General features: G+C 37.3%; 1 protein-coding gene across 1 annotated transcript; it reads left to right on the top strand.

Moving 5' to 3' along the window:
- The first annotated feature begins 368 nt into the window (after nt 1-368).
- LOC149532430 (uncharacterized) lies at nt 369-5,420 on the top strand. Its single transcript, XM_089807835.1, has 5 exons — nt 369-1,589; nt 1,679-2,465; nt 2,621-2,820; nt 4,040-4,275; nt 4,398-5,420. Exons 1-5 carry the CDS (start codon nt 959-961, stop codon nt 5,244-5,246), a joined length of 2,703 nt encoding a protein of 900 aa, XP_089663961.1. The 5' UTR covers nt 369-958; the 3' UTR covers nt 5,247-5,420.
- The last annotated feature ends 8,804 nt before the right edge of the window (nt 5,421-14,224 follow it).

Here is a 14,224-nt window from a genome sequence, read left to right as displayed (position 1 = left end):
GACAATTATTCAACAAAAGAAAAATCCAATCAAAATTTAAAAAAAAAAAAATCTCTAGTAAATCATATAAAATCTTAGATTCTTCCAACAAATTAAAAAATAAGCTGATATTAACTTTGTAATTCTATCTGCAACTCAAAATAAGTTCATAGACCCTAGCATTTAAAATTGAAAAATTAAAAATAAAATCCTAAAGCAACTGAATATTTTTATTAGAATAAGGAAACTAAAAAATAAAAAATAAAATCTCGAAACCCCTGAGATTTCCTAAGCAACTCTCTTCCCGGAACCGCAGTCTGAAAACTCTGCGGAGTACCTAAACGGCTAAAAGTGGGAAAACCAGGTAAAAAGATGATAATTTTAAATCGTATATAGCAATATTTGGACGAGCATATCATTTTCCTCCTACAGAAGGAAGCTTTGAATATCTTTAGAGGACAAGGGGGTCCCTCTGCAGTAGCATAGTACGAACTACGACTGAGGCAAAGCGTAATTAAAACCAGCTCAGAAAGTGTGAGGGCCATAAAATTTAAGAAGATCGATTTTGACGTTGATAGTTGTCAAGTCTTTACCCTACAATTAGCGATAGTCCACTGTCACTTCAATACGAACAATTTTAAAGGCACATGGAGAGCAAAGATGCAATTGCTTTCTCTGTTACAAGTGATTAGCTAGGCATTTCGTTCATTAATATTCATGGCTTGAAGAATGGTTTTGCAGAGCAAAGCAGAGGACGATGGGGACGAGGTAGATGAAGATGGGCTCTCCCGTTACGCTTCTCTATGGAGTGCCATTCAAGTTTGACAATGGCGGGGTGTGTCTAATCAATGGCGTCGCAGACAATTAGGTCACCAACTCACAACTACAACACCAGCAATTTACAGGGTTTGTAATTGCGCGGGAGGATGGTGATAAGGCGGTGAAAAGGTTCGGCGCTGTGGATGAGAATTCTACTGAAATGGGTGTTCATCATGCCAAATTGGCAGTATGTCTGATGGCATTAGTGTTCTTTTGCACTTGGGTATGTAGAGGAGAGGTGATTGACGCTATGGATGAAGAATATCTTGTTCATGATTATGTTGAGGCTGGGATTCCGGGGGTTTCAGGAGAAGATGAAAATTCAAATGAGGTTAAGTGGCCTTTAGATACGCTGAGAACTATGCTGGGATTGCAGCCAAGCCTCGGACCAGTTGCAGATGCTCCTTCCCCAAATGTAGAGCCCCCCTCATATGATAATATCGGTGGCGGCAACAACGACAATGATAATAGTAGTATACCCTTCTTGCCTCTTGGCCCATCCTTGACAACTCCCGCACCTCCCGATCATGAGATCTCTTCCCCTGCATTAAATTTCAATGCACCCATTCCCGTGTACAGGAAGAAAAGTGGCAAGGGCAGAGTAATTGTTGTTTCACTTGTGGTTATTGCTGCAGTGACTCTTGTTGTAGCTGGATTGCTGTTCTATTACATGCATTGGAGATTTGTCGGAAATGGGCCTCCATTCGAAGAGCAGCCTAGGTCAGAGAGAGGGCTTTTGAATTCAAGTGTTAGTGAAGGGTCTGATTTCTTCAAAGGGCTTAGTGCATCAGGTAACGTTAACTTACTGAAATTTTGAGGATTTTATGGCTTTCTTGGATCCTATTTTTAGTGAAATAGCACACAATTGTTTTGTTTCCAGAATTGGGCACGCTCCATGAGGCATCAGATTTGGCTTATTCATTTAACCGGGATAAGTTTGAGAGAGTGACCTTTCCAACATATCTGGAACATAATGGTACTATAGGGAGTCCCGAGCTTCAGGCTATGCGCTTATCGAAAAAGTCAACTCGTCTTCCTTCGTTGCAATGTCCATCTGATGACGATTCCTATCATTCAACTTGTGAAACACCTTCTACAGACTCAAAGAGACCTTCTCAATCTCAGCTGCCAGCTTGGGACCTACCATCTTCACATTCTTCCCCTTCTCCTTCCCCTTCCCCTTCCCCGTCATCTTCATCACCATCACCGCCTCCTTCCTTTCCTGTTAAACCCTCTTCTAGTTCCTTCCAAATTGCTGGAGGCAGCTTATTACATCCTAAACAGGATATACCAAAACCACCTCCTACACCCATTCCATTTAGACCTTTACCTCCTCCACAGGCACTGTCTGTTAGATCTCCTCCTGTTCAGCTGCAGAGCTCTACAGGATTACCCAATTTACAAGAAGCAAAGCAACCCTGTACACTTGCAAGAGACTCACAATCATCTCTTCCTCCTTTGCGTCCCCATCCCCCGCCATTATTCTCAAGGACGGGTCAAAATTCAAACCAGTCAGGTCCACGAAAAGGCGTGCAGCAATTCAATGCTAAAGGGAAAAATGAGACTGAGACTCCTCTTCCCAAGTTGAAGCCCTTGTACTGGGATAAGGTCCGTGCTCCTCCTGATCGTACAATGGTGTGGAACAGGCTGAGATCGGGTTCATTTGAGTAAGAAATACCTTTTAATTACCCGTATGGATTTCATGTAAAGGATTGCCGTTTCATTTAGCCGAAACTTATTCACATTTTTTCAGCTTTCTAGAATTTAAATTTTCCATTATGATACTGCGTCGATTCATTGCCTTGTGGACTCTGCTTGACAGGTTGGATGAAGAAATGATTGAGTCTTTATTTGGCTGCAATACCACAAATACGGTAAAAACTGAGGCAAACAAGCCCTCACTAGTTCATCCACTATCAAAGGATCAGCCCCTTCTTGATCCTAAGAAATCACAGAACATCGCAATACTTTTAAGGGCCTTGAATGTTACCAGTGAGGAAGTCTGTGATGCACTACTCCAAGGTGAGCTTCTTGACCAATTTGACTACATTCTGTCAACATATTATAATAGGGCTTTATGATCCTTTAATGGCCTCCTCTTCGCAAAAACACTGCTTGTGATTATGATAAACATAAAAATGCAGTCTCGTGTATTGGTCACGCATATAAAATTCTGGCGAGTATAATAAATGCCCCATATGGATCACACAACATAAATATGTAATGTAGAAATGTTAAGATTTTCAATTTTCAGGGATCAGAAGTTATTCAGAACGGTACTAGAGTAGAGATAATATAACATTGTAGAAATGACAGTTGAGGACGCACCGAAAGTTGCCCTCTAATGCAAGCTTTGTTCTTCATCACAAATTACTGCCAAAGATGCATCTTATCAATGAAAAGGAAGCAATAAACAGTAATTAGGATTCAATGTGTGTAATGTTGATTGGCCCTCCTTATGTGGGTTGGATTTCGCTCACGAATCAAAAGTTTCAAAATAATGCTTCTGGTTTGAGATTTTTAAGTGTAATGTAATGTCATACTTGGATAATTTTTGTAATCCTCTTGCTCCCATGAGATGCAAATTTCAACCTTCTCTTCGAAATGTTATTTTCTGCAATAGATTTCAGTCAACCTCGGTAAGTTTAGCTCCTGCTTTCATTCATTTTGTTAGCCAATTAATTTAGGTGCAGCAGTTTGAGGACATGTATATCTGCCTCAAGAGATAACTTCAATTGATTAGAAATGTCAGACGAAGCCTGGTTCTAATGCAAAATCACTTCTTACACATGCTGGAATAAATTTTAGCTGTCCTGGTTGCAAATAGTGTCTCTCACATTTTAGAAGTTCGAGTCATTATGATTATCATCAGTGTGCAGATATAGATCCTACCTTTGTTATCCAATTGACATGACAAAATAATAATTGTTATGAATTCATTTCTATAAGTGGGTGTCATTCTTTATATTACCATTTCCATATCATTGCAATTGACTGTCAGGTTTTCTTGAATTCTTTCATGACCATTATCATGATTTGATGGGCATGTAGTTTTGCGATTCCTCATTTCCATATCAAATTCGCAGATCAAAGTTATCTTTTGCTATATACTTTGTTTAAAATATCATTTTTATTACATCGTTCAAAATTTCCACCATAAAAAGCTGGTATTAAAGGATATCCCAAAGCAATTAACTGAGATTTTAATTCAGTTTAAACGGTTTGGGGATGTTTGGAACAGGTACGGGCCTAACGACAGAGCTTTTGGAGACGTTGGTAAAAATGGCACCAACTAGAGAAGAAGCAGCAAGACTAAAGGAGTATAATGGTGATATTTCCAAACTTGGTCCCGGGGAGCGGTTCATCAAAGCATTGCTAGATATTCCTAATGCGTTCCAAAGGGTTGATGCAATGCTGTTCAGGGCTAATTTTGAAGAGGAAGTAGTGTGTATTCAAAATTCGCTGGAGACATTAGAGGTTTGCCTAATTTTTTTTCCTCCTAACATACATTTCCAAATGCACCAAAATAGCTAGTGCCATCACCATGTAAATAAGGAAGTCAATAAGCTGATAGTGTTTGTCTGTTGCTCGTTATACAGTTGGCATGCAAAGAACTAAGATGCAGTCGTCTGTTTCTCAAGCTCCTGGAAGCAGTCTTAAAGACGGGTAATCGCATGAATGTTGGTACCTTCCGCGGCGAAGCTCAAGCTTTTAAGCTTGATGCTCTACTCAAATTGGTAGATATCAAAGGGGTTGATGGGAAGACAACAGTGCTTCATTTTGTTGTTTTGGAGATCATTAGGGCAGAAGGTATGCAATTGGCAGAGAGATCTAATGGCCCAAACGGTAGAGCCTCTACTTCTAACAGTAACACCAAGACTCTTGAGGATAAAGAACAAGATTACAGAAAGCTCGGGTTGCAACTCATTTCAGGGTTGGGTACTGAGTTGCACAATGTAAAAAAAGCTGCAGGAATTGATTCACAAGCTTTGATAAGTTCTCTATCAAATCTTTCTGAGGGGCTCATGAGAATAGGTCGGATTCAGGAATCAGAATTGAAAGGATCGAGAATGAGGAAAGAAACAAATCAGAATACCAAGTTTCATCAGTCCATGGCATGCTTTCACCAGGAGGCAGAGGACAAGATCGTCCAGTTACGGAAAGAAGAGGAGAGAGTATTTTCTCTCGTAAAGGACATCACGGAGTACTTTCACGGGGATTGTGAAAAGGAAGAACTGCACCCAATTCGCATTTTTGTAATTGTGAGGGACTTTTTATCCATTCTAGACAATGTATGTAAAGAAGTGAGCAGAATGAAGCAGAATTTTCAAACTTCTGCACAGAAAGGATCTTCCATGATTTCCACATACAAATCCTCTCATTCTCTTTTCCCCACAACGTCGAATAAAAAACCTCTTGGTTCTGGCAAAGGAAGTGTTTCTCCATGACATGCATTCACTGGTCATGAAGAACAGTTGGCTCAAGTAAATAGAAATTTATTTGTTATATTATCCCTCATTTCCATGGGGAATTATACTGCAGATCCAAGAGATGGATTTTGCTAAATTTCAATGTCTCGACGATGTTAAGGATCAATAAATCTTGACAGGTGGTATTTTTAAGGGAAGATCTACCACAGCTTGCGCCTTGCACAAAATTTTCCAATTTTTACCCATCTTATAAATATACATCTTAGTGCATTTACAATAACTTATAGCTTCTAATTGCCCGCTTCTCCAGCTGTATTTACAGTGAAAGTTTGATTGGGTTCTTTTCTTATTCGCGTTTGGAACTTACAACAATCTCCTTAGAATCTCCTCGTAAGCAGATTGGAATATTTTTCATCTGCTTGAACAAGAGCAAGGTTTTTACGGAAATGAGAATCAAAGCATGTGAAAATTAAGATGTATACAGAAATCAGGAACCAAAGTATGTAAAATGGTTTTAAATAAGGGAGCTGTAAAATCTCTTTTTGCAATTGAAATCAGATTTATCCAGGAACTATCTTCTCAAACATATGCCTAGTAACTGCCGAGGCAAACACAAAGCAATATTACATCATATTTTTTTTTAAAGAAGAATGAATGAAATTAATAATGTTCATAAAGCCAAAGTAGTGTGTGAGACCCGGGAATAGCACACAACCTCAAAAGCAGGGCATCAAAGCTTTATAAAATTTGTAAGTTTTTCTTTAGATCTGCCTTTGGTCAGCGACATTTGATCAATGTTGTTTTGTCTAATAATTGCTTAAATTATCTGATTGTGCACTCCACTTCACTTTAATGTGTAGTTTTATCTCTATCTATGTTGTAAAATAGGCATATTCTCTTTTAACTTAATCAAATTTTAGTTCACATTCTATGATGTGATCATTATGAAGAGAAAATGTAAGAATAAGATCACAAAGAAAATAGTGAATTCCAAAATATTCATGCTAAAACAACATATGCCATCAAATTTAGAAACAAAATTTAATATCTATTTTCCTTTACTTTTCTTTAGATATCATTCATCTCTATGTTTCCCATTGAGTTGAGTTCTCAGTTGATCTATCAGTATTTTTCTATATTCTATTTAATATTTGTTCCTATTTCAACATTTTCTCTTGTTCACTTGAATTCTTTGATATTGTAGAAATTAATATTCTCATTTTATTTTTTTTAACTATTAACTGTTTATGAAATTTTTCAAACCCAAACTTCGTATTGCTTCATAGGTGTCCAGATCATCTATTCCACCTTTCCTCCAAAGTCATCCCTATTAAAGCAACAGTGCCCATTTTTGCATTCCATGCAAGCTAGGGGAAACGACCAAGTAGCCGTTCAGACTAATTTCGTGTACCTACAGTTTCTAATCAGTATGTCAAAACTTGTCAATTTTTCGGGTGAGCCTCCATAGGTGAGTGAAGAGCTTAAAGCTAACATTTTGACTTTCCCTCATTTACGAAGCTATCTGTAGAACTTGTAGAGTGTGAGTGGTTAAAAGTGTCATTTTGAAACATTTGTCCAAAACCCGCCACTAGGTCTACAATTTCCAAATAGCTGCTCACCCCAAAAATAGTACTTTTTGTACAAATGGACCAATCAGCAACCACTGTACATGTGATAGGATATTAGTACATGTGCAATGATTTTTTTTTGAAACTTTTTATGAACACTAATTGAAAAGAAAAGTAACCTAACAGTAGCAACTGACTGGTTAACCCGATTTACTATTATCTTTTATTTGCAGAGGGTTTTGATTCCAATCCATTTCGAGCAAGAAAAACCATCATCCACCGACACATGTTGGGCAATTCCGAGGTCTGCAATTCAAAAATTAGCTGTCGGGCAACAAAAGCTCATTGTGAAATCGGAATGAGCATTTGTGTTGACATGGTACAAGTTCAGAGTGCAGACAAAACAAAGTATGAAGCGTGCGTGTCTGCGGGATTAAAGGAGGAGGCAGCACGGCACTGGCATCTTAGGCGAGGTGTAGCGCTGTAGATTCGTAAGCAAATTAGCATCCCCTTTTTGACTGCCGACACATTCGAGCCCCTCTTATTAAGTAGTGCGTCAACTATACGACAAGAGCGTCCTTCTCAGAATGGCTTTTCCTTTGAAGGACAGTGAGGAAACGAAAGCGAAAGGGCAATGGATTGTTGGCCGTAATACCTTTGAGTATGTGGAGTGTTGCAGAGAATCATATCACATCCCAAACGTCCTATCATCATTATTTTTTCTTTTATTGGGAAACGTTCTATATGAAGAAGAGAAGAGAAGAGAAGTTGGAAGTGTTTTTTAATGACTAGATTCTATTTTCTTTTTCTTTTTCTTTTTCAAGTGTCATTTTAAAATGAATAGAGCGTGTTAGTGTCATTTTAAAATGAATAGAGCGTGTTTACAGAAATATGCAGATGAAAATAAAGAAAGAAAGAATGAATCAATTGTGGTAAAGGATCTTACTATGGTTCATATTAGATATTGTAATTAATGTAGAAATTAAATAAATTAATGTAATTGTTTAGTTTTAATTGATTAGAAATTAAATCAAGATAGAATATTGATTTTTTAGATGATTATTGTTGAGTTGAAAATATTAAAAAAATTAATTAATTTTTATGGATGTAAAATTGAACTTGGGTATAAATTTGTAATAAATATGAACTTATTAAAATTTATTTGTTTTTAGACATTTGAATCTAATCAAGAAATTAACAATTTTATATAAACACATGTTTATTGGATTGCAAGGTTATTTTCTATCTATTAAGTCAAGCCTTCAGGCAAAATGATTCAATAATATAGTTTGTGATAGGTCATTTTCAATCTACGAATTTTCAGTTTCTATTGCATACCTAATATTTAATGATGTATGTACACAAGGGAAAGGCATCCTAGAAAATGAGGGAGGGCTTTTATTCTTATGTGAAAGGCTATTCTATGTAAGCCTTAAAATTGTAATGGGCATTTTGAATAAGTGAAATATATCAACCATGCTTTTAACCCTTTGTTTTTCAAGATTCATTATTTTCCATGAATGCTTTGTATGTTTTTCCTAACTTCGACATTTGCATTTTGGCTTATGTTAAGGAAACTATATTTTAGGCTCTTCTGTATATGGTTATCATTATGTCTTTATATGTCTCATGCTCAAATAGTTATTTGTAGAATTGTGACTATTCCACATAACATCATTTTTATGAAGTATCTTGTGCATTTTAAAGTGCGCCAAAAGCTTGGTATTTTGCCTTTACTGTTTTCAATAAAACTTATTTTCCCCCTTTTTTAATGTCAACTTCTAAAAATCTTATAGATCATTCAACGAGAACACGTAAGGCCCTACATTTAATAAGCTTCCCATATGGTTGTTCACCTAAGAGAAATTTTAGGTGTCAACAGTTCATTTTCTAGCATGCCTAGTGGGACTATTCAATACTCATTGACATAAAATTATTGGTTAGCTAGTCAATTCTAACTCACTAGGAATTTGGGGTGTTATTCTTAGTTGCATCAACCTTTGAGAGTATTTTAATCAAACAAAATGACAACTTTGAGTGCAAAATTTGTTGGTTCTAAGAAACCCTGGTGTTGTATGCCTAGGATCCTTATTTGGTCTTGAGAAAATACTTTTGCTCAACCTTTGAATTATTAGCCCTAGCCACATTTCAGTGATAGTTGACATGTCCAATACACCACTCACTCACTTCCCCCTGTTACATCAATCACAACATCCCCTAATGACATTATGAATTTGTAAGCCATGTTGTTGGATTTTAGGAACCAATTAGATGAATTAAATGTGTTCTTCATGCAACAAGAATGTCAAGAGGAGGATGGGCTTACATTTATGAATGAGAAATGGAGGCCCAATAGCAAAGAGAGCTCTAAGACAAACTTGCAAAGAAAGTGGGCAAGAAAGATATGCAAATGAATCTCATATTAGTTTGGATGCAAGAATTAGAGAGCCAAGTGGATCCTACCCCTAAATGTGGCATCCCAAGTTTCAGGAAAAACATTCTAGTGTAAGAGTTCCTTGATTACAAGGAATGAATATGAGTATGATGAGGGACTATTGTAGAGGGACTCAAGCCCCCCTCCCAAATAATATTTTCAATAAGGAGAACCATGTTGCTCCCTTATCCATGGAGAAAGTGAAAGGTAACAAGGTCCCTCAGAAGGAAAAGGAGTCCAATAATGATGAAATATTTTGAGATGAGGTTGAGACTCTACTTATCTATAAACCTTGAGCTATTTCCCCTTTCGTCAAAAAATAATGAGTCATAGAAACAATGTATGGGGACTCGTGATATGTCAAATGCATTGCAAAATGATCGTGGACAATATAAAGAAGAGGCACAAGTTTTCACCTCTACCTAGAAGGAGGAATAATTAACCTTGAACCAAAATGGCATTTCAACACATAGAGAATGTTGGTAAATAGATTGTTCTTTCGATTTAACTCTCAAATGCCCACATTTTTGTGAACAAATCTAATTACAACAATTGGGAAGTTGTTATTAAATGACTAACCTCCCTTTGAATTCTTAGGTACAACTCCCTATTATACATGTTTGTGATTTTCAATGAATTTATTTTTGCTTCTAATTCTAAAATGATGTTCTTAACTCAAGAACAGGAAAGGTAAATCGAGCTAGGCTTAAATAGGAACTAACTTAGGCAAGAGTTGGAAATTTAAGATTAGTTAAGTCTATGGATTCACACATCTTATGAACCCACAAACCTCAATGAATCAACAATGTATGCTATCTAAAACTAAATTGATATTAGCAAGAAACTAACTCCAGAGATGGAAAAGACTGACTAGGAAGAAAACATGGAAAATGGATTTCTCTTGAGCTTATGATAACAATACTATTATATTCAGTTTACTGTTTTGAAATAGGGGAATAAAACTTTGCTCATTCCTTAATTCTACTCAAATGAAAGAGAAACCATACAATTAACATAGAAAGAATGGAACATAAAACAATTGACACAAAATACCATTCAATTGTCTCTACAACATCAAGTATTTCACACCAAAAATTAGCTAACCTTTTATTTAATCTTTCGATTTAGCACATATAGGATTTCGAGATGACCCTTACAAAAAGGGACTCAAATCGGTTCATCTCCTCAAAATTGACAAATGGCAAGGAGCCAATTTGTCCATTACAATCATTACATCAAAATATGAAAGGGCAGGATATGAATCACTTTGCCTTCTTTCCCTTTTCTGACTTTGCCTTATAGGCCTTAGTAGAGACAATAATTGGAATCAATTCTTCATGTCTATAAACATGGACATTAGTATATCTCAAGAGCCACTTGGAATGCTCTCTAGATAACTCTTTGACGACATTTAACTGCTCCTGTATCTCCTCCATAGCCACATGTACACACCAGCCGAGTTTTTGGAGCTCGAAAACTTTGTTCCGATGATCGAAAGATATTTTCATCAAGCCATCTATATAACTGGAGAAATTCTTTTGCATGATGACCACTCTAATGACCCCCTCTCCTTGTCCACCAGTCTGGGAATCTGTACATGTAGACCTTTTAAGAGTTCACAGTCTTTGTCTTGATCCTTTTTCACTTTGGCTTCTATTTCTTTAAGTCCTTCCTCTGCTGCCAGGATCATGTCAGACTTGAATTGCATGCTCTGGAGCCACTCAAACAGAGGCTCATCTACCCTAGGCATAATCTTTACTTCCATAGCCTCCTTAGCCTTCATATGGATAATCATCTTCATTAGATAAATACAATCTTCACTCTTACCTTTCTCTACTGCCAGGGTGGCTTGATTGGCTAAAATATTGTCCTCTATTTCGAGCCTCAGTATTGCATTGCCAATTTTCTCTATAATTGCAAGACCTTCTAACTTGAGTTTCCCACTCCACTCTCTACCAATCCGCCCGTAATGTTTGTCTTCTTATATTTGGGAGACGAGTGCTTGAACATCAGTAGCAGTAGGATCACTAGTAATTGACATTCTGGAGATGCTTGCTAATGGGGCGACTAACTGCTTGATAAAGCCATTGAGTTTATGAATTTTTTCCTTCATTCTGACTTTTGATAATTTAAGGTTTTCAAGTTGTCCCTCTATCACATCATTTATTGACTTCCATAGGCCAACCTTGGTATCATGTCTGACTTCCCTAAGATCCAAAGAATGTAAGGAAAAGTCATCTGCAGACATATCTTCAATTCTTCCCTCTTTAGTAGGTTTGGCAATTTCCATCGTTAGATGCCCTGTGTCAGGATCTGGTCCAAGAATTGACAAGGTCTTTCACTTTTTGACTTTTCTCAGTGTCGATCCAAAGCGAAAAGCCAGAGATAAAGTCTCTTTATTAGGAATTCCTTCCTCTTTCCTCTTCCTTTTTTTTCCAAGGTGTCCTCCAGCCATGAGTCTATGCCAATCACCTTGGATGCAGTCCCAAGTGTGTCTATACTAAATGTCTTTCTCTTGATTAGGGTTAGTGTTTTTGTGGCTAAAGAGAAAGGATACTTCAAGGCTTATGAGATGAGTTTTGAAGATTTTAGGCCTTTCTCTGCCTTTGTAGTCTTCTTTATTACTTCATCAGACTTAGTAGACTCACTCTCACTGCTTCCACTATCTCCAAGATCTACTACTTGTACTTGGGGACTACTCAGAAGGAGTAGTGTTGAACTCACAGATGGGATCAAACTACTATGGGGCAAGAGAGAAAGTGTGAACGCATGATCTTTTAATTCCTCATCCTTCTTCTTCTTGGCTTTTTTTGGAGTTCCAATTATAGATAGAGAGCCATCCTAACAAGTTCTGGCCAGGGGAATGCTTTTGTTAGGAGGTTGATCACCTCCATCTGATGGTTGTGTTGGCCCTTTGGTAATAGATAAGGTTGTACCTAGTGTACCACCTTGGGAAGAGGAAGCCACTGTAACCTTTGGGGAAGCTTGAGTGGATGTGCCTTTGCCCTGACTCCTTCTATCTATGGTCCATTCGACCCATTTTCTGGTCCTCTTGTAGATTCGAGCCATCATTATATCCAACTCTTCCCTAGTGTCTTCATAAGGTTCTAAGCTTTGTCAGGTAAGTGTTGCTATACATGTTTTGGCTATCATCCTCTACCCCTCCTACATCAATGTTGATGTTGTACATTTTCACTTGATTGATTGTTAATCTGGTGAAGGCTTGATCATGGCTCTCGAACTCATTCTTGCAATCGACCTAGAAATCTTCAATGGTGGTAATGTGCTTAATTACACTTCTGATTTGCAAAACATCCCTTCCATACCCATTTAGGTTGAACATGGGTCTTAAGACTTCATACATGTCCAACTTATACTTTATCTCAAACACCTTCAAAATGTTCTTGGCATTAGAGTGGGTGTCACAGCTGAAAGCCCCCACCTTCATGGGGAATTCATACCCTTTCTTCTTCAAGCTCCCACTCAACACGTTCACTTGTATGACCTGTCGCACAATCTTGATCAGCACAAACATGTCACTGGGATATCTTGGTAGCTTCAAGGGGAAACCATCAAAAGTTGTAAGACACAAATAAGAACAGGATGAGAATTGGATGAAATAACTCCTAAATTGGCTGATGGCTGCCATGGCTTCAGGACTAAATCTACTTTCTGGACATCCTCGTAGTTCCTTGTAAATCCTCATAGTGAATGCATCATTAACTTTCACATACTCTGCATAGTTATTTTCCAACTGTAAGAATGGATAAAACTCATAAGATTTCACATCATCAGGAAAATTCTCCACTCTTGGGAGGCCTGACCATAGTTGTAATGAGGCCAACATATAGATGAGGAAAGAGGACATATAGAATGTATTATAAAATTTTGTAGCATGAAGAGCATTGGACATAATTTCACTTACCTCATGGGCCTAATCAATATATTGGGTGTCAGAACAAATGACTTGCAGTAAAAAGAAATATTGCTCAATGAAATTCAAAGATTCTACCTCACCTTTCAACCTATGTAGGAGAACCAGGATATCAATAATCTCTAGTTTGAGGTTGGTCCCAAACAAGATCTTAGGAACCTTACTCTTAGCACTATGTGGTTTCTGGAACCATGTTTGCATGATTTCTTTCCTCTAGATCATCTTCTTTGTGGAAAACTTAGAATTGGTTGCTCCGAAGGTCAAGTCTTAAAATTCTTCCCATTCTGGCACTCGAAGGCAATTCACCACAGTTTGTCTGTCAATTGAAATCAACATTGTGTCGTCAGGTAGCACGATCTACCTTGTCTCTGGTTGTAATGATGTCTACATTTGTAGATTAACTCTAGGGCCTAAACTACAATCGAAAAACTAGCTGCCTTGACCAACCCACATCCTTGAAGTTTCTTAGTAATGGGGTGAATCCCCTCAGACTTCACTCTCTTTTGAAAATCCTCCATGTTGTAGAAACAAAGGGAGCTGTCTATGAAATTATGCAATTGGGATTTGATTCCATTCAACCCATCAAAAACTACAAACCTAGTTGCCATGACTTTGAGAGTGAGATTTGAATTGAGAGAGAGAGAAAGGAATGGTTAATGCAACAATTATTGGCTTTTTCAAAAGTTATGCACATTAACAGAATAGTAGTTCAAAGAAAGAGCGATAATTTGTTCAACTATTTATGTTTCCATATATATGGGAATCTCGATTCATCCATTGATCTTAAGAGTTTGCACCACATGACTGAATTGAAGGAGATACCCATTGAAATAGTAAATGCAAGGGTTTAATGGGCATCTAGGGGTCTTTTCACTATTTCATTGGGTTCAACGGTAACTCTCTATATATCCATAACTTACTTTCTCGTTTTCCTTTAAGTTTTGGGAAGTTACCATTAGAGTACTCCATGGGAGGATGTTTGCTAAGTCAGATCTTGATCATTATCTCTTTTCAATAATAGTTAAGTTCTCTTCATTATCATTCTGAGATGTTCTACACA

The sequence above is a fragment of the Cupressus sempervirens genome, chromosome 10 (genome assembly GCF_028749045.1).
Source record: "Cupressus sempervirens isolate cs-2001-9-10 chromosome 10, ASM2874904v1, whole genome shotgun sequence".
NCBI lineage: Eukaryota > Viridiplantae > Streptophyta > Pinopsida > Cupressales > Cupressaceae > Cupressus > Cupressus sempervirens.
This window is presented reverse-complemented; position numbering and strand designations above follow the sequence as displayed.